This window comes from Neofelis nebulosa, chromosome 10 (assembly GCF_028018385.1).
Source record: "Neofelis nebulosa isolate mNeoNeb1 chromosome 10, mNeoNeb1.pri, whole genome shotgun sequence".
In the NCBI taxonomy this organism is placed as follows: domain Eukaryota; kingdom Metazoa; phylum Chordata; class Mammalia; order Carnivora; family Felidae; genus Neofelis; species Neofelis nebulosa.
In genome coordinates, this window is record NC_080791.1 from 49,359,249 (window position 1) to 49,383,943 (window position 24,695).

At 36.5% G+C, this 24,695-nt stretch overlaps 1 protein-coding gene across 4 annotated transcripts; it reads right to left on the reverse strand.

Moving 5' to 3' along the window:
- Nucleotides 1–1,420: 1,420 nt before the first annotated feature.
- On the reverse strand, nucleotides 1,421–24,695 carry PCF11 (PCF11 cleavage and polyadenylation factor subunit). Of its 4 annotated transcripts, none has more exons than XM_058687622.1 (16): nucleotides 24,180–24,695; nucleotides 20,329–20,454; nucleotides 18,227–18,415; nucleotides 17,682–17,876; nucleotides 15,627–16,744; nucleotides 15,053–15,233; nucleotides 14,463–14,946; nucleotides 12,355–13,919; nucleotides 10,693–10,792; nucleotides 7,540–7,659; nucleotides 6,928–7,030; nucleotides 4,612–4,795; nucleotides 3,943–4,098; nucleotides 3,600–3,692; nucleotides 3,051–3,086; nucleotides 1,421–1,948 (listed from the first exon to the last, which is right to left on the reverse strand). In XM_058687622.1, exons 1-16 carry the CDS (start codon nucleotides 24,369–24,371, stop codon nucleotides 1,733–1,735), a joined length of 5,058 nt encoding a protein of 1,685 aa, XP_058543605.1. In that variant the 5' UTR covers nucleotides 24,372–24,695; the 3' UTR covers nucleotides 1,421–1,732. The 4 variants fall into 4 exon arrangements, with proteins under 4 accessions (XP_058543605.1, XP_058543604.1, XP_058543607.1 ...); XM_058687621.1 differs by having other exon boundaries at nucleotides 6,928–7,033; XM_058687624.1 differs by having other exon boundaries at nucleotides 14,856–14,946; nucleotides 24,180–24,694.

The window sequence follows — 24,695 nt, forward strand, 5'->3', positions numbered from 1 at the left end:
CTATGTTTTTGGATGCAGACCCCAGCCTTTCATCCATGACAGTGTTCATGTATATTCCTAAGTTCAGCTATCACAAATATGTTACCTCTCAAGTCCACTGGACACCTAAGTTTTCTGACTGAACCTCTCTATAATAGCATTTGACAATCTCTTGTATTCACTTTCATTTTAAAAAAAAAAAGAAAAACATGCAGATAGGGTCTGTTTACAATTTCTAGTGGCTCCCATGCTCCCCAGTGTAATACAACTAAGCATGACAAAGAAGACTTCATAATTTTCAAAGTTGTTGGGTTTTAACCACATAAACATTTGAAAACACGTGTTTTCAAGATTTTAAGTTTGCTATTCATTCTCCATAGATATGTGGACTCCTAGTTATCCTCCAAGACTCAAATACCACCACCTTTAAGTCTTCCTTAACCAACTTCCAGGTAGTTTAGTGTACCTATTTTTTTAATTGCAGAAATGAAGTAGTAATCGCAGTAAAATGAAGTAAAGCCAGATCTACATTCTTGTTCAACTGTTTTTAGTGACTCAATCTGTACACTGGGGGACACACTCTACTATGTAGTAGTATCTGTAAATACCACAGAAAATATATGTAAAAAGTTTGCCAATGCCTACCACATAGCAAGTGCTCAACAAACTGACTTTCACTGTTTTGTATGCCCATCTCCAATAGATGACAGGAAAGATTAATCTTGCATCTCAGAGATCCTGCCTTATATATAGCAGGTGCCATGCTCAGGTTTTAAAGAACAGAGTGATGAACAAGACGTAAGAAAAAGAAGCCATTCTAAAGCCATTGAAGAAATAAAAAGATACAAACTTGAAGTTTCTTCATCATTCTATTTATTACATGTATGAATATTAACATCTCATGGTATCCATCTAATTCAGTCAAAACCAACAAAGGAAAAAGGTTAACCATGTTTCAAATGAACATTCTTACAGATTCCCCTGTAACTTAAAATAGAAATATGTTCATCTGCATTAAATTGTTTGACAAATTTGAAAAATGTCACTTAAAAAAAAAATCACCTTTAGTACTTAAATATATTTGTTAATCGCTTGATGGTATCAGTGTCCAAGTTCAATAAAAGTTGCTTCATTAGATACTTTTCAAAAATGGACATCTGGATGGTTCTCTATAGCTGGAGAGATATATATGCAAAGTCCTATTTCAGTTTAAAAAATTTTTCAAGTCTGGCTTTTCTATTTGAGAAAAGTCCTGCAGTGCTCTCTCACAACCCTCATTTGAAGGATAAAACTAACCAGAATTTGCTTCTTTAATCATGTGAAGCTACTAGAAAAAAAAAATCTTTTATGTTGAGGTTGCTGTTTAATTCCATTTTCACCCAATAAAAAGTACAGAAACACTGTCTTTATTTGATGGTGTGCATAAATATTACACTCCATGGATAGCAAAAATATTTTTTATTTATAATTTACAGTTTCACAAGTGAAAATCGTACATTTTTACACATACAATTTCATTTTGTTAAATTTGCACACATCTACAGAACTTTCACACAACAAGCACCTGAAACTGTGCAGGCAGTAGGAAATGCAAATACTAAAATGTATTTATTAACCAAATGATAGCTGAAGGCCCTGCCTCAGCTAGACAATTTATATAGATATATGTCTATATATACATAAAAAATTCTTCACCTTCTAGATCCAACAGCAGCTTTTTTTTAAAAAGAAAAACATACCTTTCTCATTTTATTTAAACTGACTCGACTGTATCACTTTCTGTTTTAATTTCAGTGGGTGTTGCTATGCTTTCCTCTGTACAAGCTGGTGGGGTATCAATTCGTTCTTCCTTAACTTTGGGACTTTCACAGGGTTCCTGCAATTCATTTTTGACAATGTTCAACATAATGTTCAAAGGGTTTTCAACTGGTGTCTTGCTGGGAGATGGTGTACAATCAAATGAAGATGTCTACAAAATGAAAAGCCCTGTGAGTTCTAATTCAAGTTCAAAAGTACCACATTAGTTTTATTTATAAGACCTTTGTGTGGAAAAAGAAACATACACATAACAAATAAATAATACCTGCTTCCCCATACAACATTATAAAAGCAGGTAAATAAATATACTGAGCATTTAATACATCCTTAGCAGTGATCTGAGCTAAGAAAAGCAGTAACCACTGTCAGGCCAAAAGAAGTTGATTAGATATACTTCTATATTTAACCCCACAGAGATAGTAACCCCTACATATACTATGGAATTCTGACTATCGTAATTTCAAATACTCTGACCTCACAAACCATCAAATGTCCTAGAATGTCTACTCTGTTTTGATGACCTAAATGTATCTTCCAAACTGCCTTTTTAATTTTTATTTATTTTTTTAGTTTTTTTTTAAGTTTATTTGTTTTGAGAGAGAATAAGCAGGGGAGGGGCTGAGAGAAGAGAGAATTTCCCAAGCAGACTCCGCACTGGCAGCACAGAGCCTGAAGTGGGGCTCAAACCTATGAACTGCAAGATTACCTGAGCCAAAATCAAGAGTCTGACGCTTAACTGACTGAGCCACACATGTGCCCCTCAAACTCCCTCTTGAACCAGTTAGTGTTTATTGTTTGGTTTTAAGAAATGGTTACTCTCAAATATGAAAATTTGAACTTCTGAAGTCAAGACAGGTCTTTCAGATTTCACATGTGATCACTTTAAAATTATTCCTATGCTATAATATGCTAAGTTTAAAAAAAAAAAAAAAAGGGCCGTAAACACTACCCATAACTCTAGAAATCTGTTCACATTATGATCCTCCTCTTCAGTTTCCCTCACATTTCTCTGGGCCTACTGTTTTAGTAAAAAACATCAAGACTCAAATGAATAGAATGCAAGGAATACAGAAATTTCAAAATCTAAATCAAATCCTATCAATCTAGCACCAATATTTAGTGAACAACCTAAATGCTACATCAAAACACAAAACAGCTCAATAAAGTTAAATATTGCTCTGATGCAAAAAAAATAACTGAAAATAGAATTTATTAATGTACATGAGAAAAAACAGTAATCAAAAAGAACTTACATTTTGATAATCTTCGTAACATGATGGATGATAAATCTGAAGCAAAAAGAAAAACAGTAAGTAGGTATTCACATGTGTGTTCATTTCCAATAGACTATTCTGATAGGATTTTCTTTTTTAATTTACACCAAAAAAATAGCTATCTTAGATAGGTGGCAAAAATCACTCGGTCACATATGTGGATAAAACAAAAATTTCATCCAGTTTCTCTGTAATCTTGCTTTATACATTTAAGTAGATAACATGGCATACTTTTAAGATAGTAACAGTTTTTTTATGATGAATTATAAATTCAGAATTAAAATGATGTGGTTTAGGTAAAAAGAAGACTGACTAGATTCAGATCTACTCTGGGTTTATCATTAACTAATTCTGCAACTTCTTATATAAAATGAGTATAGAACCAATTGACTGCTAAAATAACTTCCAACTCAAACACTCTATACCTTTTTTATAAGAATCAAAAAACAAAAATTTTTCTTTCCAACTGGTGAGCTAGCCCCTACAAAAAAAATCTAATCTTAACACTTATAAAGAATTGAAAATTACCTTTCCATCTACTCTAATAGCATTTTTTAAATGCCATTCCTCCTCTTCTTCATCCCAGTATTGTTCAAATTGTTCTTGACAGATTTCACAACTCTAAAATAGAATGATAAAAATGAAATTTACAGAACACATTCAATCACCTTAGGTAAAAACATATAAACATTTTATTAAGTGGAAGAAAACTTACATGTTATCTGGAAGTTCAATATATAAATACAAAATAAGTTCTAAGGATTTTGCATTCTTCCATGCAAAAATAGTTAACATTTATTTTGCTGTTGTTGGTCACTGATAAGGAAGTCAGGGATGACCAGAGGTAGAAAATTTAATATTCTTTTCTTACCTCAACTGCTCCAGCTGGTCCAGCAGGTACACTTTGGAACTCCTTTTCTTTTGCAGCCTCCTGAGTTTTGAGCACAACTTCTTCATGCACCTTTTCAAAAAACTGGCTCTTTGCACGTTCTTCCAAATCAGCTATTTCCTCAAATTCTATCCAGTCCTTAAAACAAGTTGATTTAAAAGGAATATTTTCATTTGTTTCTAAACTTTTACTGCTTATCTTCAATATAATAGCATTGAAAGATAAGGGTACATTTACCTATAATATGCTTTAATATTATTTAAAATTATACTTTCTCTATGAACCCCACAACTTAGAGACAATACAAAGCAACTACTGAACAGTTAAGTTCTTAATGTTCATTTTCCATTACCTCTAGAGTTACAACTACTAATTTAAACAAGATAAATTTCACATAAAATTTTTGACAAAAAAAATGTCATAGGAAATTGGAATTTTACAGCTAGTAGAAACTTATGTCCTACTCTTATCTCAACAAAAAGCAAATACATACTCTTCAAATTTATTTTAAAAACGTTTTATATTCTAGGGATCAAATTCTATTCAGAAAATTGATGAGATAGCTCCCAGCAATTATTTAAACTATAACACTCTTTAGAATGATAAGATTTAAGGGTTAAAAGATGGTTTAGAGGTATACTGATTACTTACTGTTAAACTGTAGTACCAACGTCTATGAGTGACTTTTCTGCTAACATCTTTTTCAGTTCTGTTTTGCCGATAATGCCAGTCCAAGTGGTCTGCATATACATCTGTCTGTGATGTTGTAAACCTCATGCCACAAGAGTAACACTGAATACCAGTGTACAGTCGATTTATAACGCTATCATAACGTCTATTTTGAAAAACAAAGAAATCTTTAGTTCTGATAATATGGAAAAATGGCCAAAAGCTGGCTGAAACAATACCCTAAGATCAATATTGTTCTCTAATATCATGTCACTGACCCTCTTTAAATTAACTTTGGTGAATTTTAGAACATGGAGTCTATCCTCTTATTGATAGGCCTGGCCCAGTTATTTCCTTTCTAGCTAAAAATGGAATGATCATCTGCTAACTAATAAGCCAATAGCTGGCCTGCTCTTAGATCAGTGTCAACATCAAGGTGGACATGGCAGATGGGTATGGCAGAACAAATGGATTTCACCTCTTCAGATCTTTGGAGTTCTGAATAACTCAACTACCCCACCCTCATCTAAAGAATGGTGAAAGTAGTACAAAAGAAATAATAATAGTATACATAACTAAAAAGAAAAATTAGACTCATGGTAAACTGAGGTCACCATCAGTTCTTACAATTCTGAGCTTCCTATTTGGAAAGAAATAGGTATACAGACCAACTAACTGAATAAATAGGGCAGTTATGAACTGTTAATACTAAATAATGATTTAATAAAAATGGTTTTATAACTATATGGGGAAGAGTTGGTAGGACAGTAAAAGAGCTGGCTAAATCTTCATTTTCAGGAAATCAAAAGATTGTCTAAATGTGATAAATCAAGAAATCAAGAAAATATATGTCTTTTAAGAAATAGAGAAATGCAAGGAACCCTAACTAACAGTTAAAAATGGTTTAAAAAAAAGCGTCTGGGTGGGGGTATTGGATGGTTCAGTTAAGCATCTGACTCTTGATATTGGCTCAGGTCATGATCTCAGGGTTCGTTGAGAGCCAGACCCGCATCCAGCTCTGTGCTGACAGGGTAGAGCCTGCTTGGGATTCTCTCTCTGCCACTCCCCACTCACACTCCCTCTCTCTCTTTCAAAATAAATAAATAAACTTAAAAACAATTATTTTTAATGCTTCTGGGTAAAGAGTAATGCCAGAAAAAAGGGATACTATCTTTTATTATAAGCCTTTATTAGAAGACTTTCATTATAAAGCTTTAATTCCATGAATTACAGTTAAAAAAAAATTGAGTTTTAAAAGGTGTAATCCATTAGGTGTCTATATTTTTATGAAGTATTCATAAGGATATAATAAGTCCATAAAGCACCTTTAACTTTTTTTATAGGAGTAATACACACAAATAGAATATTAGGAAAAAATATGCACCAAATGTTAAAAGAGTGGTTATCAGTAAAGTTGGAATTGTAGGTTAAATTTATTTTCTTGATTTAACTGAATTTTCTAATTTTCTTTTTTTTTCTTAATTTTTTTTTTTAAAGTAGGCTCCATGCCCAACATGGGGCTTAAACTCACAACCCTGAGATCAAGAGTCACATGCTCTACAGAGCATGTAGGAATTTTCTAACTTCCTACACTGAATATGCATTACTTATGAAATGAAAATAGATTTTTTTTTAAGTTCTTAAATACTAGACTATAAAAATCTCATTTTCCTATCTTCAAAAGCACAAGAATATCAAATACAGAAAAAATAATGATTAAGAGAAATGGAGATAAAAGGAATACATGATGATTAATAGCTATTATTGTAACTCCTTATATTTCCTATACCAAATACAGATATTAAAAAATTGAAATTTGGGGATGGTCTCTTGGCCTAAATACTTGTGCAGCAGACATATTTTTTTTTTTTTTTAATTTTTTTTTTTCAACGTTTATTTATTTTTGGGACAGAGAGAGACAGAGCATGAATGGGGGAGGGACAGAGAGAGAGGGAGACACAGAATCTGAAACAGGCTCCAGGCTCTGAGCCATCAGCCCAGAGCCTGACGCGGGGCTCGAACTCACGGACCGTGAGATCGTGACCTGGCTGAAGTCGGACACTTAACCGACTGCGCCACCCAGGCGCCCCTAAAACGAAATTTAAAAACATAAAGGCTTCTTGAAGTTTATGTTATGTATATTTCACTACATTAAAGAAAAAGAAAACATGCTTCCTAAATTTTATAAGCACTTGAAAGAGGGGTAAAATGAATAGCACTAATAATAACATCCACTGTTTAATTAAAGTCATTGTCCCATTTATCTTGGAAAATTAGAAAGAAAATTAGATTGCATACTGTTTCAGTTCTTCAATTGTAAAATTGGTAAGATCTGGAACATCTTGATCTTCATTTTGATCTTCCTCCTCTTCAGGGGCAGGCTGAGCAGCAACTTCATTTACTTCTTCAATTGAAAAAAAAACAAACTTCTCAATACCGTTCTCTAAGCATTCATTATAGAGGAATACTAAAGTGTCATAAACATACAGAGAACCCCATCTTGTCTATTCACTGTATTTACTGACCAAGGAAACAAATACAATTCTTTGTTTTGATAACTGAAATTAAGTCTGATTTCTTCAAAGTCAATTTTCATGAAATTTTATTTCATCAATATGCAAATTATTTTTAAAAACTAAATCAATATAAAATAACTAGTAAAAAGTCTGCACATGGCATTTGCAGGAACGTTAAATGAAATAATGTCCACTATAAAGTTACTAGTACCATCTTAGAAAATTTTTAAAGTATTTCATTATAAGCCAATTATATTTGATTTCCAGAAAAAAATTCAAAATTCAAAATTTTAATGACTTTTATCATAACTTATAACATTATAGCAAATCATACATACACCTTTAAAACTTAATAAAGTTTTGTGTACATGCAGTATAGAAGAACCATACTCACGTGTTGTAGCTGAATCAGGCTGGGACAATTTGAGAATTCCTGTTTTTAGCAGTTTTGAAAATAATTCATTTACATCCACCTGACTGAGATGATTATCAGGATATGCCTTTGGAAGGGCTCCTTTAAAAAAATAGCACTCTTAAAATGAAAGTAGAACTCAAAGATGTAAATCAAACTATGCATTTTTCAAAGTTTTCTTCAAGATGCCCTATCAATAATAAATTTGGGGAACGCATGGGTGGCTCAGTCGGTTAAGCGTCTGACTTCAGCTCAGGTCCGGTCAGTGAGTTTGAGTCCCATGTAAGGCTCTGTGCTGACAGCTCAGAGCCTGGAGCCTGCTTCAGGTTCTGTGTCTCCCTCTCTCCCTGCCCCTCCCCCACTCATGCTCGCTCACGCGGCGCGTGTGCACGCTCTCTTTCTCTCTCTCTCAAAAATAAACATTAAAGAAAATTAAAAAATAAAAATAAATTTGAAAAAAATCTTCTTCAGGATGAGTGTAATTATCACAGAAGCTCCTAAAGTGAACTTTTCATTTAGGTCAGCAAGTCCTCATCTCTTAAAAATATATTCTAGGACAAATATTAAAAGTTAACACTGAAAACACTGATACTTTATGAAACTTTATAAGTACTTTATAAATACTTTATTAAGCAGGGCTAAACCCACGACAGGATATCATGACCTGAGCCAGAATCAAAAGTTGGACACTTAACCGCCTAAGCCACCCAGGCGCCCCAATTACTATTCTTTAAATCAACTGTAAACACAGTATTTTAATGTATTTGTATATCACTATTATCTATTATGCATCTCACTACACCTCTAGAAAAAAGTTCTGAACTACTAAAAATTTCTCTTCATGACAGGAAATTCAGTTTGCATCCACAATATACATAATCCCTGCTCTTAACCACTGTATACTGTACCCTTAGCACAGTCCGTTGTACATTGCGGGCTAATTAATATTTGTTGAAATGTCTGAATACATGAATGAATAAATTAACCTCAACAGTCAATTACAACACCATTTCACACCCTAGTTTAACATTTACATTTCACTGGGATTAGCTATTTATGTTTCAGAGTTGTAACCAGCTATTCACAAGTCTGTGAGCAGCTGAGTTGAGTGATCAAGAGCATGAACTGTGGAAACAGACTCCTGGGATTCTAACTGGAAATCCCATTTTCTAGTTGTGTGACATAACCAAGTTGCATATCTGTGCCTCGGTTTTATAGGTAAAGAAGAGTCATCCTAGAACAATACCTAGCATACAGCAAATGATCAATATGTTTAAATATTTACTACTAGGAGGTGTTTTTACTTTCATTTTCAAGAAGAAACCTTAAGAGAAGCTGAATATAGAACACTGGATGCTTTTCACACCTCTTTAGTAGGAGTGAGCAGAACCCGAAGTAAGGCATACTTAACATCTGACTCAATTCCTCCAACCTAGAGGAAAAAGATGTGATTTCCTCTGTGACATTGCTATCCCCTGTGTGTATACACATGCACCCCAAGGTTGTAAAAACAAAAAGAAAATTTGCAGTTTTTGCACACTATCTCGTGCTACTCACCCCAACATAACAAATCCTCTACTCAACAAAAAAAAACTGAATTCTAAAAAGAATACGTTAATACAGCACATGTTACAAAGCACTTTTGCATATACTACCTTATTTGACTCTTAAAAAACAAACTTCCCAAGCAAATACTGACTTTATTGTCTGTCAAGAGGAAGCAACTGAATCCCGGAGAGGATATTTGCTTATACCCTGCCTACCTATAAAGTAGTAAAGTATAGCTTCTAACACTGGTCTTCTGACTTTAGATCCCAGTTCTTTCTTCCCTTTTCAATATGGTGACAACAAAAAAACATTTAAAAAATATTAATTTATCCTAATTGTCAATCTAGGAACTAAAAACACAAAGTGTTTTTCAAATTAATTACATGAAATACTTGTGATGACACAATTTAAGAACTAAAGCATAAACTAGAACTTGACTGACTAGGCTTTCCCTAGTTACTTCCAAAGTTTTGGAAAACTCCCTAAATTTGTAAACTAAATAGTGCCATGCTAGAGCATGTTTCTGAAAGTGCCTATTTTAATGATTAAAAAAATAAAGCAAGTACCACTACAATTTGGTTGGGCTGCTTCTCAATACACTAAAGCTTTGCAGTTATTTTATAAAATACCATAATTTATATACTTCCCATTGTTTTCAAATTAAATTTAAAATTCACTTTTTTTTTCCGTTTATTTTGAGAGGAGAAAGAGAGAGAAAGCAAGAGCAAGAGAACAAGCAGGAGAGAGGCAGAGGGAGATGGAGAGGTAGAGAATCCCAAGCAGGCTCTGCAGCATGGAGCCTGATGGAGTGCTCAAACTCATGACCTGAGCCAAAATCAAGAGTCAGATGCTTAACTAAGACACCCAGACACCCCAAAACTAAAAATCGCTTTTAAAGCTCTCATATCCAATACAGTTACTGTATCCATAACAATACTGTTATGCCTCATCTCACAGTAACAAGAGCTTCTCAGGGGACCTGGCTAGGGACTCAGGTTTTTCTACTTTTTTGTTTTTTTTAAGAAGGCTCTACACCCAACCCAGGGCTTGAACTCACAACCCCAAGATCAAGGGTCACATGCTCTACCAACTAAACCAGCCAGGCACCCTATTTCTACTTTTTTAACATGTTGTGTACAATTATTATTTGAGTGCCCATAAAGACATATGAATGAATCAACTTTATAAAGCAAAGTCCCTAGTATTCACTTCGTGTTTGCTGGATCATCACATATACACAAAACAAAAACTCAAAATATCAAATAACTGAGATTTCTGAGGTTTGTCATTTATTTCATTTTACCTCAACACAAACATCACCCTTTACTCCACCCTCCACAGGTTTCTTTCTTTTTTATGGTCTACAAAACCCTGGCTGACCATGTCTAGCTATAAACAGGATCCAAGTGAATACACATAAACAGTGGAAACAAACTCAAAAAGGGAACACAAATTTCTAGCCAGGTTAAATTTCTCTAAACTGCATATCCCCTCTCAAAATTGTCATTTCCTAAAACTGACAAAACTAGCTACTCAACAAAACAATATTTGTTTTTTGAAAAAACGCTAAGTTCAGAAAGTACATACCTGAAGGATTCTGAACAAATGCTCCAGGATTTTGTGGATGAACTGGTAAAAATTGTTGTCCTTGGCCAAATGCTACTGGCTGAGCAACACCAGTAAGAACCTTTAAGAGAAACCTTGGTTTTAAAAAAGAACATCCTTTCTGTATTTTAACTAAAACTTTAACATTCTGATCATGTAAAAATACCGACAGATATCATAAGGTCTGGTTTCTACAATAAAAATGTACAAGTGTAACTTAACTGGATCACTTCATTTCTAGACTTTCTACAAAAATGAAACAATACTCCCTTACCTGTTTCATGGGTTATAAGATATACGAGAAGTTTAAGATACCATGCAAACATAAGATAGCCAACAGTCTGTGTGACCTTAAACAAATCATTTTACCTTGCTGATGCTTTCCCTTATTTTACAAATAGAACTGATATCTAGAGATATGACCTGTACACAATCATAATGGCTAGTTGTCAGCAAAGCTGAGGCCAGAACTGCTGACCAGACTCCTTCCCACAGATATGAAAAGCCTGCTTTAATCAGCAATCTCTTAACTCTTTTTTGAGCATCCTGCTTGAACATCATACTTTGGGTTGCAAAGTAGACTATAAAAGACAACTACTGTACAGACTGCTTGCTATCAATAATGCTTATAACACATTTTAAAATCTTTTTGTTTTACATTTTCTTCCATGAGACATTACTACTATAAAATGAATCTGTCCTAGTAAGAAAATGTCAGTGCCTAGAAAAAAAGTGAATTTAGCCCAGGAGAATTTCAGCAGGCAAGCAAAGTAGTCATTAATCACACAATGTAAGCACACTGCTTTATAATTATTTCAATATGCATTTTAAAATATATGCAGAACAAAAGCAAAAGAATACCAACAGATGATTGTACAAGTTGAGGTGATGCACTGAATGTATTTGGGAGACATGTCACAAGTTTCCTGTGTTTACATTAATATCACACAATTGTATTCAACTGGAATCACTGGAAAGGTGGTGAAAAGTAGGAAGAAAAGAAAAAGAAAGGCTGTAAAAGCATGGGCAGTTTGATTTTATTTAACTCAGGTTAAGGAAGTTCTTAAAAGTCTAAAAATCCAGCTCCCTATAACTTTAAGGGGCTCCACAGTTCTACAATGTAGCACGAGTCTATGAAACAAACTCACAATTGTGTAATATTTTACTAGCTTTGAAACCAAAAAGGAAAAAACATAATGGGGAGGCTATGCATGTGTAAGGGGTAATATGGGAAATCTCTGTATTTCACAGCTCAACTTTGCTGTAAACCAAAAACTATTCTAAAACAATAAAGTCCATTAAAAAACAAACACTCTGTGTGTGTGTGTGTGTGTGTGTGTGTGTGTGTGTGTGAGAGAGAGAGAGAGAGAGAGAGAGAGAGATAGAGACAGAGAGACAGAGAGAGAGACAGAGACAGAGAGAGATTTCTACAGATCCTGGGAGAGCTAAAATCAATTTTGGATTTAAATTGCAAATTTAAGGCTCAAGACTCTCATCCCACTTGCCTAGCATGTGGACTTCTGGAGTACCTTACAAACTGTCAATCTACAGAATAAATTATCTCCTAAAAATCTTCAAACCCTAGAAACATTAAAATGGTCCACATCTGTAAAGAACATCATTTTAGAGTAACAACAGACTTACCTGTTGAGACGCCTGAATATTTCCTACTGTTATTGGAGCAGGTAAATTGCCAAAGTTTCCAAATTGGGAACTCTGGAGATTCTTTTCATCAAAATAGTGTCCAGAAGCTCTGTTAAGGGGATTCGAGAAACTCTGGTTTCCAGGGCCATGTGGTCCATTAAAATTTGGTCCTTGAGGTGAATCAAACATTTGTTCATGTCTTTGGAACTGTAGTCCTTGGGATGGGGCATTAAAAGCATTGCCAGGTGGATCATTATATGGACCAGACTGATTGAAAGATACTGATTCAAGCCTTTGTGAAGGATGATTGTCAAATCGTGTGCTTTGAAGACCAAGAGGAATATCAAACCTTGATGCTTGCTGGTGTTGTGGGCCATCAAATCTTTGAGGTACACCATCAAATCTTGGTTGAACCTGCTGTCCAGGTGGTCCATCAAATCTCTGTGGGCCTGGCTGACCAGTTCTTTCAAATCTAGGACCTGGCTGCCCATGTAATCCATCAAATCTTGGCAAGAGTGATGGCTGACCTGGCTGCCCATCAAACCTTAAAGCATGACAACCTTCAAATCTTGGACCACCTTGACCTAGAGGCCCTTCAATTCTCAAGCCACCTCCTGGCACGGAAGGACCCTCAAACCTCATTCCACCTCCTTGTTGGACTAACGGTCCTTCAAACCTGATCCCAACCCCTGGCTGACCATGTGGACCCTCAAACCTAAGGTTCCCACCAAGTTGATTATGTTGTCCTTCAAACCTCAAACCAGCTACTGACTGACCATGGGGACCCTCAAACCTCATTCCAACTCCCTGCTGTAGCAAAGGGCCCTCAAATCTGATCCCACCTGCTGGCTGACCATGCGGTCCATCAAACCTAATTGCAGCCCCTGATGGACCATGACCCCCTTCAAATCTAAGTCCACCTACAGGCTGACCTCGGGGATTATCAAATCTAAGTCCACCCACAGGCTGACCATGAGGTCCCTCAAACCGTAGACCACCCACAGGTTGACCCCGATGTCCCTCAAACCTGAGACCACCCACAGGCTGGCCCCCTGGTCCCTCAAATCGCAAACCACCTGCAGATCCCTCAAACCTCAGACCAGGGGAACCTTCAAACCGAAAACCACCTCCTCCTGCCTGACCAATCGGCCCCTCAAACCGCAGAGGCGTCCCAACTGGTCCTGGAGGACCTTCAAATCTCAAAGGACACCCACCTCCTAGCTGACCTTGTGGTCCTTCAAATCTCAAAGGGCCACCTCCCCCCATTTGTCCTGGTGACCCATCAAACCGAAGAGAACCTGGTGTAGGAGGTCCATCAATTCTAGGGCTTAATTTATTAGGTCCTTCAAAAATCATCTTGGTTGGGCCATCTCTTGTTACTGATGGCCTACTAGGTCCATCAAATAATGGTCTGTCTTCAGCTAAAGCTGTAAGTCGCTGATTTGTATCGAGGCCGACAAATCTTGATGCTGGGCTATCTACAAATGGTTTATCTGAATCTTCGTATCTAGGTCGCTTAAGTGGAAAACGATCATTGAATGGTGACCTCTGCTCTTCTCGTACACCTTTTAAAAAGAAAAAGATGTTATTTTCCCTGAATCTGAATTTTTATTAAATTATCTTAATTCTTTTTATTTTCATGTAAATGTTTAGCCAAAAATATCCAAAACTATCTCACTTTATTAGAGGGGAAGGAAAAGACAGCATATCAAGCAGCAAGAAAGAGGATGCCCTCTACAGTCAGACACACCTGGGTTTAAAAAAAAAAAAAAAAAAAATCCCCGTTTTGTCAACTAATTATTTGACTTTGAGAGCAAGTTATTTAACCTCTCTGGTCTTGCTTCCTATCTGTAAAATGGGATAAAATATACTTAATTGGGTTATTGTGAGGATTAAATCAGATTACATATATAAAGAACCTAAGTCAAGTACCTAACACATAGGGTGGCCTTAAGTATTAGCTCCCTTCCCTTCCCTTTGAGGGGAAAAAATGAAACAAAATAAACAAAAGGTAGTCTGAACAGTCACAGAAATCCATCCCCACTTAGCTTGTTCATTTTCCCTTCACTGCTGATTCAATAGGCATAATCTGATTTAACTTTTTCTACCTTTAGCAGAGACTTGCTCGTCATGTCTTCTCCGGCCCTCATGGGGTGAAAGATTCTCAGCATAAGTACGACTCCCAGATATAGGAGAAAGACGTCTTGCTCTTTCACTAAATTGTTCTTTTCTGTCAAACTGTGCTCCACTATTCCTACTTGCATGTTTACTTTTGGATGGCTCACATTCTATTCCAGACAACAAGGCATCGGTCAAAGGGTAGTCAAAAATATCAGGATCTAAGAGATCAAGTCTTGGAAATGAATGCTGAACCTGTGTCCTTTTCAGTTTTGCTTTATGTTCATAGTAGGTTAATTCAGCATCAGATAAGAGAGGTTTCTTTTTTAATCCACCTTTATTTTCTTCTGTAGGACTATCCCGTACATTGCATCTATGTTTACCTTCTTGATACTGAAATAGCTGTCGAATTTGATGCACAACAACAAGGAACTCATCCTGTGTAATTTCACCAGATGCTAAACGTTCACTCGTCTGTGTAGGGGTGATAAAAGGAAATCAAATATTTTAAGTATAAAAAGCACTTACAAAAAAACTTAGACAAAAGAGAATAATGACTACATGTGGTCATAGTAACTACCTTTTGAAGTAATTCTCTTTTGCTTGCAAGAGTTAACTCTTTAGGAATCTGAAGATTGGCATCTACACTTAATCGATGCTGCTGCTTTGGGGTTCGAGGTGACAAGATTCCTTTAGTGCTTGACCAGCTCTCCCTATGCCTTAGATGAGGAGATTTACTATGTTCATCACCCTGTTGTAAGCTGAAACCACAAAAGCATGATGTTACTTCATGAAAATTTTTTCAATTACTCAGGACCATATTCCAAAGGATCTGGTTAAAATGAATACATGTAACTACAAAAGTTAACTAAATGATTAAGAGCACAAGGTCTGAAGTCAGGAAAATCAGACATGAATTCTACTTCTTGCATGTCCTAGACGTGAAGCTTTAGGTAGACTAGTTAACCTTTCTAAACTTGTTTCCTTATCTGTAAAATAGGAATACTAATGGTATTTCGCCCAGTTACTGAAAAATAAAAGGAAAAATAAAGCACTAATTACAGCATCCAATAAATATTACCCAATTTTAAAATTAACACTGTCTTTAAAACATACGTTATTATTTTACTTAATTAAAAACGTTAACATCCTACCTTTTATTTTCTTCCCAACCAGATTTCCATCTTTTGGTAGACTTCGAACTTTGCCAATTTTCTATATTCTCCTTTGGTTCAGTGCCGGATTTTGTAGAATGCTGATTCGCAGCTTCTTGTGGTCGTTCCTCTTCAGTCTTTTTTATTCGCCTCGGATCTCGAATATCTTGTTTATTACTCCTTTTAGCATTTCGCTCTTCCCTGGAAGGTAGCGTAAACTCTTCCATATGTGATTGCTTAACTCCTGATTGGCGAATCTTTCCAGCTTTGGGTGTGGAAGTTGGAGACATACTCCTCTGCCTTCGTTTGGGTGACCGCCTATCTCTTCTCTTTGGAGAATGTATAATTGGTGATCGAGACTTGGGTGATCGTGATCTTGACCGCTTTCTAGTACTTGATCTCCCTGGTTTTGTCCCTTGTTTTTCTGATTCTTCCGTTATTGTATCCTGCTTTTGTACGATGCCATTGATGATTTTATTTCGACTTCCAACGAGTCTGTGTTCAGATGATTTCATGTGCTCATCTTTGTCCTTTTTTTCTGCAGTTTTTCTCTTGTCTTTTACATCATCATCTTTGCTATCAGTCTTATCCTGAAGATGTTTTTTTAACCTAGGATCTCTCTTGCTCATATCCGACACCCTTGCACTTTCGGATTCTTGATTTTTCAAGTCTTTTGTGTGGGATAATTTGTTTTTCAAAGGTGATGGTGATTTAGATTTAGATTTAGATTTAGAATCTAATTGGTCAAGTTCTTTCTTGGTTATTTTTTCACCTGATTTGCTTTTCTCTTGCTTGGATGAATTTAGTTTTTCAGAGGGTACAGTTTTACTTGTCTTAATATCAGACTGGTTCAATGTGTTCATTAGGAATTCTTTCCTGTGACTCTGATCTTTTCCATGCGAAGAATGTTGACTCATCCTATTAAGACGGGGATCCCGATTAGTTCCTTTCAAATCCTGAATTTGTAAGGATGGACCTGGACGGCTTTTCTCTGGTTGCACAGGAACTTGATGGGGAGGTTTAACAGCCAAAGGGGGAATTGGTGGAACATGTAATTTGGATGGTGCAGATCCAGGACCTAAGTTGGATGTCTCCTGCTGAACGCTAAGAGAAACTGCCTGAAATACAAAATAAACGTTCATGTTAATACATAAAACATGCAGATTATCTGTCAGGAAAACAATAAAGAATGTAATGTTTTTTCAATAAATCCATTCAATACTACAGTTACATTGTATACTTCTAGTGTTTAAGTGGAGATTAAAATGAAGAGAGAAAGTTCATGTACTTATGGGGCTTGTTATTTCTTACTAGTCCTTTACTTTGGGGTTTTTGTAATATAATCTTTAAGAGAATGAAAAAAACATCCTCCCTCTTCCTAATTATGCAGGATTCTGAGCCAGACTGCTACTAAGAAATTACCAAATAAATCACTGCACCCTAGGTGCACAAGAATCAGAGTCATTCCAGCTAAATTTTAGGTCATAAAATTTAGTTCCTCCTAATGTCACTGATAATGAACTTGATAAAATCTTGCCTTCCTGTACTTCCTCACTCTCAAATTCAAGTGCTAAGTAAAATAACTTAGTAAAAGGTCATTCATGCATGGAAATATGTAATCTTCCTGGCCTCCTTAATTTTGTGATGGCTTTTCTTTCATAGGCTTTAGGAACTGGATTTCTACTCCTGAAACCTAAGCTCATAAAACATTAAAGACTACGCAAAAACATTCACAACAACACACCTAACCATCTTGGGACAGGTCTTAAGTCCACATGATATAATGTTAATTAAACTAAGGTGTTATCTTAAAAGATAGCAATTTAACAGAAAAAAGTACTTGAAAGAAACTAGTGTATAGTTTATACTCAAGTGAGTTTTACAATAAGGAAATAAAAATTTGGTGTAATAAAGGTACCATAATTTACAAAATAAATGTGGAAAAAGAATACACTAATAAAAATAACATGCTAATACAATTCAAATACAAAATAATTACTTCTCTATCTGAAGACAGGTTTAAAATATTTAAAATGCCAAATCTCCTCTACTTACCAGTTGTGCCTTAGCTTGCTCTAGCTCAAGCTCCAGCTTTTTCTGCTGAAGTTCTAACAACTGTTTTTGTTTTGCCAGTAACTGCTGCCTTATTAGTTGTTCTTGAGTAAGATTCTTCTGTATATCAGGAACAATTGGAGGAGTGGAGATGCTAGGGGAACTGACCACTGTGCCAGGTGTTGAAGGCTCTTCGGGCTAGAAGAGAAAATAATGTGTTAAAAATATATATTTCACGGCTAAAAAGGAAGCTGAGGAACTAAAAATTATCAGCTGACCTCTTCATAAATATTATCCATAATCATAAATGGCTTGTCATGTTTAAAGCACACAAAAAATCTTCCAAAAATTTAAAAACCGAAATAAGGATATTATGTAACACCTCAACAAGAAGAATGTATTTTAAATGCACTGTGAACCTGAGTGAAAAAAACGTTTTTTTGTAACGAAACTAATTTAGCACAGGGTATTCTTGAGATTTCAAACAAGAAATTTTAGGTAAATCGAAATCTGATAAAGTATTATATACCATTCATATTAAAACTTACCGATTTATTTAAAAATTTAGGATTCACATGGATGCTAGATGTATTCACATTGGGGGGCAGAGGTTTAATAGGCCAAGCAGGATCTAACGAATTGACTCTGACATCCAGGGCATAAAGTTTCTTCAAAGGGAATATTTCATCCCATGTGGAACGTAATTTAAATAAACTTTTTCTAGTATTTTCATCCACCTAGAACAACAGAACAATTCTATGGCTTGTTAAGTTACTATAGAATGTTTTAATTATTAAGAATTAAAGCTATATAAATCTCTGTTCTACTCAATACAGCAAACATACTACTCATTCATAAATATGTACAACAGTAATAACTTATTAAAGGTATATCTGGTTTGAAAATGTAAAGTTAATTAAGAAACTTCTCCTTCAAAAAAATTCAGAAAAATTAAAGTCATTGTCCCCTGGCCTTTATGAAAGCAAACAACTAAGCAATTCTATTATTAACAGTACAAAATGTTTCCAAATTTTAGGGCTTGATATAGTATTCCTTATGTTACTCTTACTCTGGACAAAAGTGTAAAACAACTAGAAATTAGTTGAACCTGTAAGACAAATCTGTCTCCCTAACCAATCTTCTGCAATACAATATGGTTGGCACCTATGAACAAGTTATTTGTGGTATGGAAGGCACCATAAAAATTGAAATTCACAGGTATCTTACCCACTGTTGAGCTTCAGTGTTACCTAACTATGACAGGAATAACAATAACAATGATATTCAGAAATTAGTTAGCAGAGACACCTAGTACTTGGGAAAACTGAATTAGAATTTTAGCTTTAGGATAATAAAGCCTGGCCTATATTCAAGTCTTTAGAGAATTATATTTATTATAGTCATTTTCATCAACTGCAGGGTCAAAGCCCTGTTAGATTCAGTAATATTCTACCAAACACCCAACTAAATTTGAACATAATGAAACTGAAACCAAGAAGCTGGTTTAGCTCCCCAACTCCTGTAATGCAAAGTTGGCTTCTTAGACTACAGCTTCAGGTAAGCAGTATTTAGCCAAGGTCTACAATACACTATTCATCAGCAAGCCCCTTAATACAATTTGAAACCCAGCTTTCCAAATTTCTTCTGCATATACTTACTAGCAGTATTTTTTTCTAAGAACTGAGAAGAAAAAAATTACTCAAGTAGCAACTACTTGAGTAAAACAAGTAACAAACAAGTAAAATCTGTTCTAACAAACAAGTAAAATCTGGTATTTCTTTCAAAATAATTCCAATTCTCCAAGTCTGACAACTGTAAGATTTCTCCAAACACAACAGGTTCAGCTAATAAAAGATAAGAACTACCATTTTTTTTATGTTAGGTAACAAGATTTAAAACTAAATTACTTATAAATGTCCTTTTGCTAAGTGTGAAAGATCAAGTCTGACAGGAAGAGAATGGATTACTCCAGCAAATCCCTTGTCTTCCTCAGCCTAATACTGTATTAAACAAACTACCAGATACAATGTTATGGAAGGAAGAAGTTGCAATCTCTGGGTATAGAAACTAACAAGCCTTTCTTCTAAACATTAAGAGGGGATTAAAAGTTATTTCCAAAATAATTTAAAGCAATTAACTGGTCCACCATTCACACATACCTATTACATTCACAGAAAACACACTTGAACAAAGTAACAGGAAACATTTCCGGGGGCGGGGGAGGGGGATCACAAAAGTTTCAGGCACCAATCACAGGCTGGGACACACAGGAAGATTATGCTTTTTCAGATAGGAATAGTCAACATCCTAACACCAAAAACTGCAACAATGAAATTTGAAGTATTCTTGATAGCTTCAGATATTTTTGCCCATATTCTAGTGATGGAACAGACCTTCAATCAAATGAACTCAATTAAAAACAAAACAAATTCTAAAAGCAAACCCCATCTATTCTTGAATGGATAATGGAAAAGCCCTAGAATCTGCTTTAAAGATCTAACATAAAACACTAACTTTAGCATGGTACTTGATAAATATCCAAGAGAATAAAACATTTCACCACCCAAGAAAACCCAACACAAACACAAGTATTTATTTAATCAGGAACACATTTTTTTAAAAATTCAAATGTTTCTAAATGCATATATACCTTTTCAAACACACAAATAAATGTTGCAACTAGATTTTTAGTAAAGGCAGTGAGATACTCTCTTCCAACGTTTTTCACGATAGAATCCATAAGGTACATAACAGGAAGCTTCTCTGAGGAAGGAGCCTGAAGTGATAAAAAGAAACTGAGAAGTTTAGTATAATGAATTGTCACCAAAGAATTACTTTTAAAAGTGAGTTTTCAAACATACAATACAGATTTCTATTCTTGTTGACACTAAATACTTTCAAATTAATATTAACCTTTATGAAAATTAAATGTTCAATCAAGGAGTCATCTCTTACAATGATCTTTAGTTGAGCATATAAAATTAGCTCAGAAATACCAGAAAGACAAACCATAATCTTTAGCACATTCATTTAACACTCGATGTAATTTCAGGTTCATACGGTAAAAAGACCTGTGTTTTAAGTGAGCAAAAAGGGGAAAGGGTATTTTCTGTAACCCAAGTGTAAGCTTTGTGACTCCCATTAACTTAGAATAGTGTGCCTAGACTCAACGAAGTAAAGTTTCCAGACTTCTGGCAGAAACCCTAATTTTCATAGGCATATTTTATATGTTAGACTCTATGACGCTTTTGTTACCTGTAAAATCATTAGGATTACTTTTCTATAATCCAATGAACAAAGAAATTAAGTACACTTCACATATGAAGTTAATGGCAAAAAACACTCTGAAACTTGCACAAGGACATGCAGGAAGGTGCAAGTTGTTACTGATACAAGAAAAACTGGATGGAGCAGCTGCTGAGTCATGTAAATCAGGTTGAACTTGACTCTGGAAACCAGGATTTGTCCTGAAGATTTTCTTCACAGCATGGACTCTCCGTCGAAATATTTTTCCTCTGACATGCACAAACCAGTGTTTCTAAATTTGTGCAAAGCCAGTGTGGTGATGCTGATACAGGTGGCCCTTTCCAAAGCAAAGAAATGTTGCCCCCAGTTCAACTGCAATGCCTAACCCACCACTGGCTTTTAGAATGTACAGCAAGTTTCCAGAAAGCATCAGCAGGTTCACAGACTTGAGGAGCATTAAGACACACCATAAAAAGTGTTAACTCCGACTCCACAGGAGCACCCATGATTTAAAGACAAAATAAAAAAAAAAAATTATCCCCATTTACCCATCCCATGTGTATCGGAATCTTAACCCTGAACAACACTTACCCATAGCTATCTGTAGCTAGGGTAGGCTCACAGTTCTGCAGTACACAACGCCATCATATTTCACAAAACCAATTGCCCATACAAGTGTGTGGAAGTGCTCTTGCTTCTGATAACACCTTTACAACCAAAGTTGGCCAAGGAAACCTTTGAATAACTTTGTATGAAAAATTTCTTTTAGGGTCCTAATAAAAGGGTTCACAAGGCCACTGCATGTGGGTATACTAGTAAGTACCAACATGTCCAATGCTTTATTGCTGTGTCTTTATCTTACCATGTCATGTTTTATACCATTTTAGTCATTGTTGTACTTATGAAGACAGGCTCTCTTTAAAACCAAAATCTGTTCAGTAGGCTAATTTTTTTATTGTACAAGTGAATCCTGTATGTAGTATTTTTTCACTACTACTGCCTCATGGGAAGAGTCAAATTAGGTGTGAATCCTTTAGTAATGCCGAGACGCTAGAGAATAAGGACACAAACATTCACCTCCAGAAACACAAAACCAAGCCAGTTTGCTACCAAATGACAGAAAATCCCTCCCCTCACCCTCAACCCCAACCCTGATTATTTCCCCAGTGACTTTTACATCTTTTCCTCAACCTGGCTTTCCAAAAATAACCAGGAAACGTGTGCCAAAAAAATTTCAGCTTTTATCAGCAAATAGTCCATCTATTTTCACCACTCTGTGTCGCCATACACAAATACAAATTTTAATGTGGTCACTATCGTCAGCATTTAGTTTTCACTTCTCGAAGATCTTCTGGATCCATTAAAAACCAGCAAGGAAACTGTTGAGTGACAACCTGAACTGCTAAATATTAGACTCTGTGGAATATTAGTAATCCCCAAACTACTAGGTAATTAGATTTTAAAAATCAATGTTATTTAAAAAAAAAAAAAAAAAGAAAGAAAGAAAGAAACGCAAGTGTTTTGTTTTTTAAAAAAGGCATTCAATGTCAAGGTAAGCCTTCAACAAGGCAAAAACTAAGTTTTCACGTCCAACATGTTTGTGATATCAATAAAAAGGATGTTGAGTATGAGGAATGCTTCCTTTTTAAGTCTCATACTTTAAAAAAAGAACAATAGCTGTTTCACAGACATTCACAGGAAAAGGTGAATGAAGACTTGTATTTTAGCTGTCAGACCGAGCATGACAAACTTGTTGGGCCCTTAAAAACAAAACAAAACATCTTTACTTTTTTGTCCTCTTTAAATTAAGGTATGAAAGGACCACCTGAAACCGTGTATCTTGTGAACAGATTTACCCAAAAGAGTGGATGGAACCTAAAGAATGAACCCAAGTCACTTAAAGACTTTTGTTTAAAACACACAACCACGTAGATAAAAATAAGTCTTGGAAACAGATTCTACACCTTACAAAGGTAAATAAAAAAGACAAATACATATTTTATATGTTTTATTCACAAATTTTATAATACCAGTCACACATTTCAAAACCATTTATTAAGAGTCAGACCACTCAGTTGTACACTAGACAGAAACCGCCTCTAAACAATATATTGGTGGTTGTTGTTAAAGTGGCCTTTTAAAAGGGGTTCACTCTGCTAAAAGGAGGCTCATCCTGTTAATTTCAATCACTAACAACTAGAAAAAACTGAACCATAGTACAAGCTTGAAAAATAACTTAAAACGTAATACTGGGAAGCTATTAAAACTCATTATGATAACTAAGTTTAACAGTAACTTAAATGACATCGCTCCCACATGAATCCACAGAAGAGGAGGACTACAGGGAAATATAGGGTGGCAGAGGACCACTTCTGTCAAGGGGTGAAGAAAAGCACGTCTTCACTATCAGGGAAGGGAGGAAAAAAAGAGAAAAGGAAGAGGAGGAGGGACTGAACTTTTCAAAAAAAAACTGCAAGTACTTGTTACCCACTGGGCCAATTCTCCACCTACAGGTTGGATAAGATCTCCTCCCCCCACCCGAACCCCGCCCGAACCCCCAATTTCCCGTATTTTGGGGCAAATTAGACCCTCCGATAGGAGAATAAAAGTTCGATCTGGCCGCCCCCACCCCAAAACGGGGCTGACGGGTGTGAGCAGCTGCCTGGCTGGCAGGGAATGGATTCTCCTCTCTTCCCTTTCGCATCATGTGCTTTTCAGGCGCCATGTTGGGCTCCTAACAGGCGGCTGCTCCACTCGGGGCCAATTCCCTACTCCCACCCACCAACAGCTCGCTCCCAGGTCCCCCTTCACCTCCTTCCAACCCACAGAGCACAATTACCCAAAAGGGTAAGGGGGTGGGGGTGGGGGCGGGGAATGGGAGAACCACCACTCCCCACCTTCCCGGGGGTTAAAATGGTTTTAACTCTTACTTCCCCACACCACAAACTGCCTTTTAAGTACCCCCCTCCCCAAAGGGCTCTATTCAAAACGTGTGTGTCGGGATATACAATGCGGTGGCCTAAATAGGGAGTTGGTAAGCGGAAGTGGGACTCCACCCTTTATCCTCCCCACTCCCTCCCCCCCCGAGAGAGGCCCACGCTCGAAGCCTGGGCCAGAGACCGAGCCTGAGTTGGAGGTGGAGGGTTGGAGAGGAGGAACACTGTCCCCCTTTGGATGGAAGCGAGACCTGGGATGAGGCTGACACTAAAATCAGGGAGTATTAGAAGAATAGGAGGCTGCGGGGTGTATAAAAACCTTGGCGGTTTGGGCCTCGATGAGAGAGACGATCTCCTTGGCGAAGGGCAGGTTCTCCTCGGCTAGAATGGTCAGCATATTGATGTGCGGTTTGCTATTGAAGGTCAGGTCTTCGAGTGATGATTGATAATCCCGACAGGCGTCCTCCCGGGCCCCCGCAGTACCGGCCTCAGCCGGCGTCTGCTCTGACATTGCGCCGCGGCCCCCCTCCGAGGTCCGCCGCAGCTGAAGCTGAAGCCGCTCTCGATACCCCGCCTCCCTTCCGACTCCTCTTCCTCTCCCCGGGTCTCTCGCGGCTCCGGCTTCACCACATGCTGACCGCGGAGGGGGGTTAGGGGACGACACAGGGGGAACCTCGGGTATGAAACGCCGCCGTCTCAAGGGTGATCTCCGTCCACTTCCAGCCGCCACAGAAGCTTCTTTCTCCACAGACACAAAATGGCGGCGGCAGTGGCGGCTCCAGCTCCGAAAATGTCTGTGTTCCCAACCGCTGCGTCGTGCGAAATGAGCAAGGGG

Coding starts and splice junctions, on each gene's coding strand:
- PCF11 (XM_058687621.1), bottom strand. CDS start 24,371: ATGTCAGAGCAGACGCCGGCTGAGGCCGGTACTGCGGGGGCCCGGGAG. Junction 7,660..10,692: donor ATTTGTTCAGAATCCTTCAG/GTATGTACTTTC, acceptor ATTTTTTTAAAG/GAGCCCTTCCAAAGGCATAT. Junction 1,949..3,050: donor GTTACGAAGATTATCAAAAT/GTAAGTTCTTTT, acceptor TTCATTTTGTAG/ACATCTTCATTTGATTGTAC.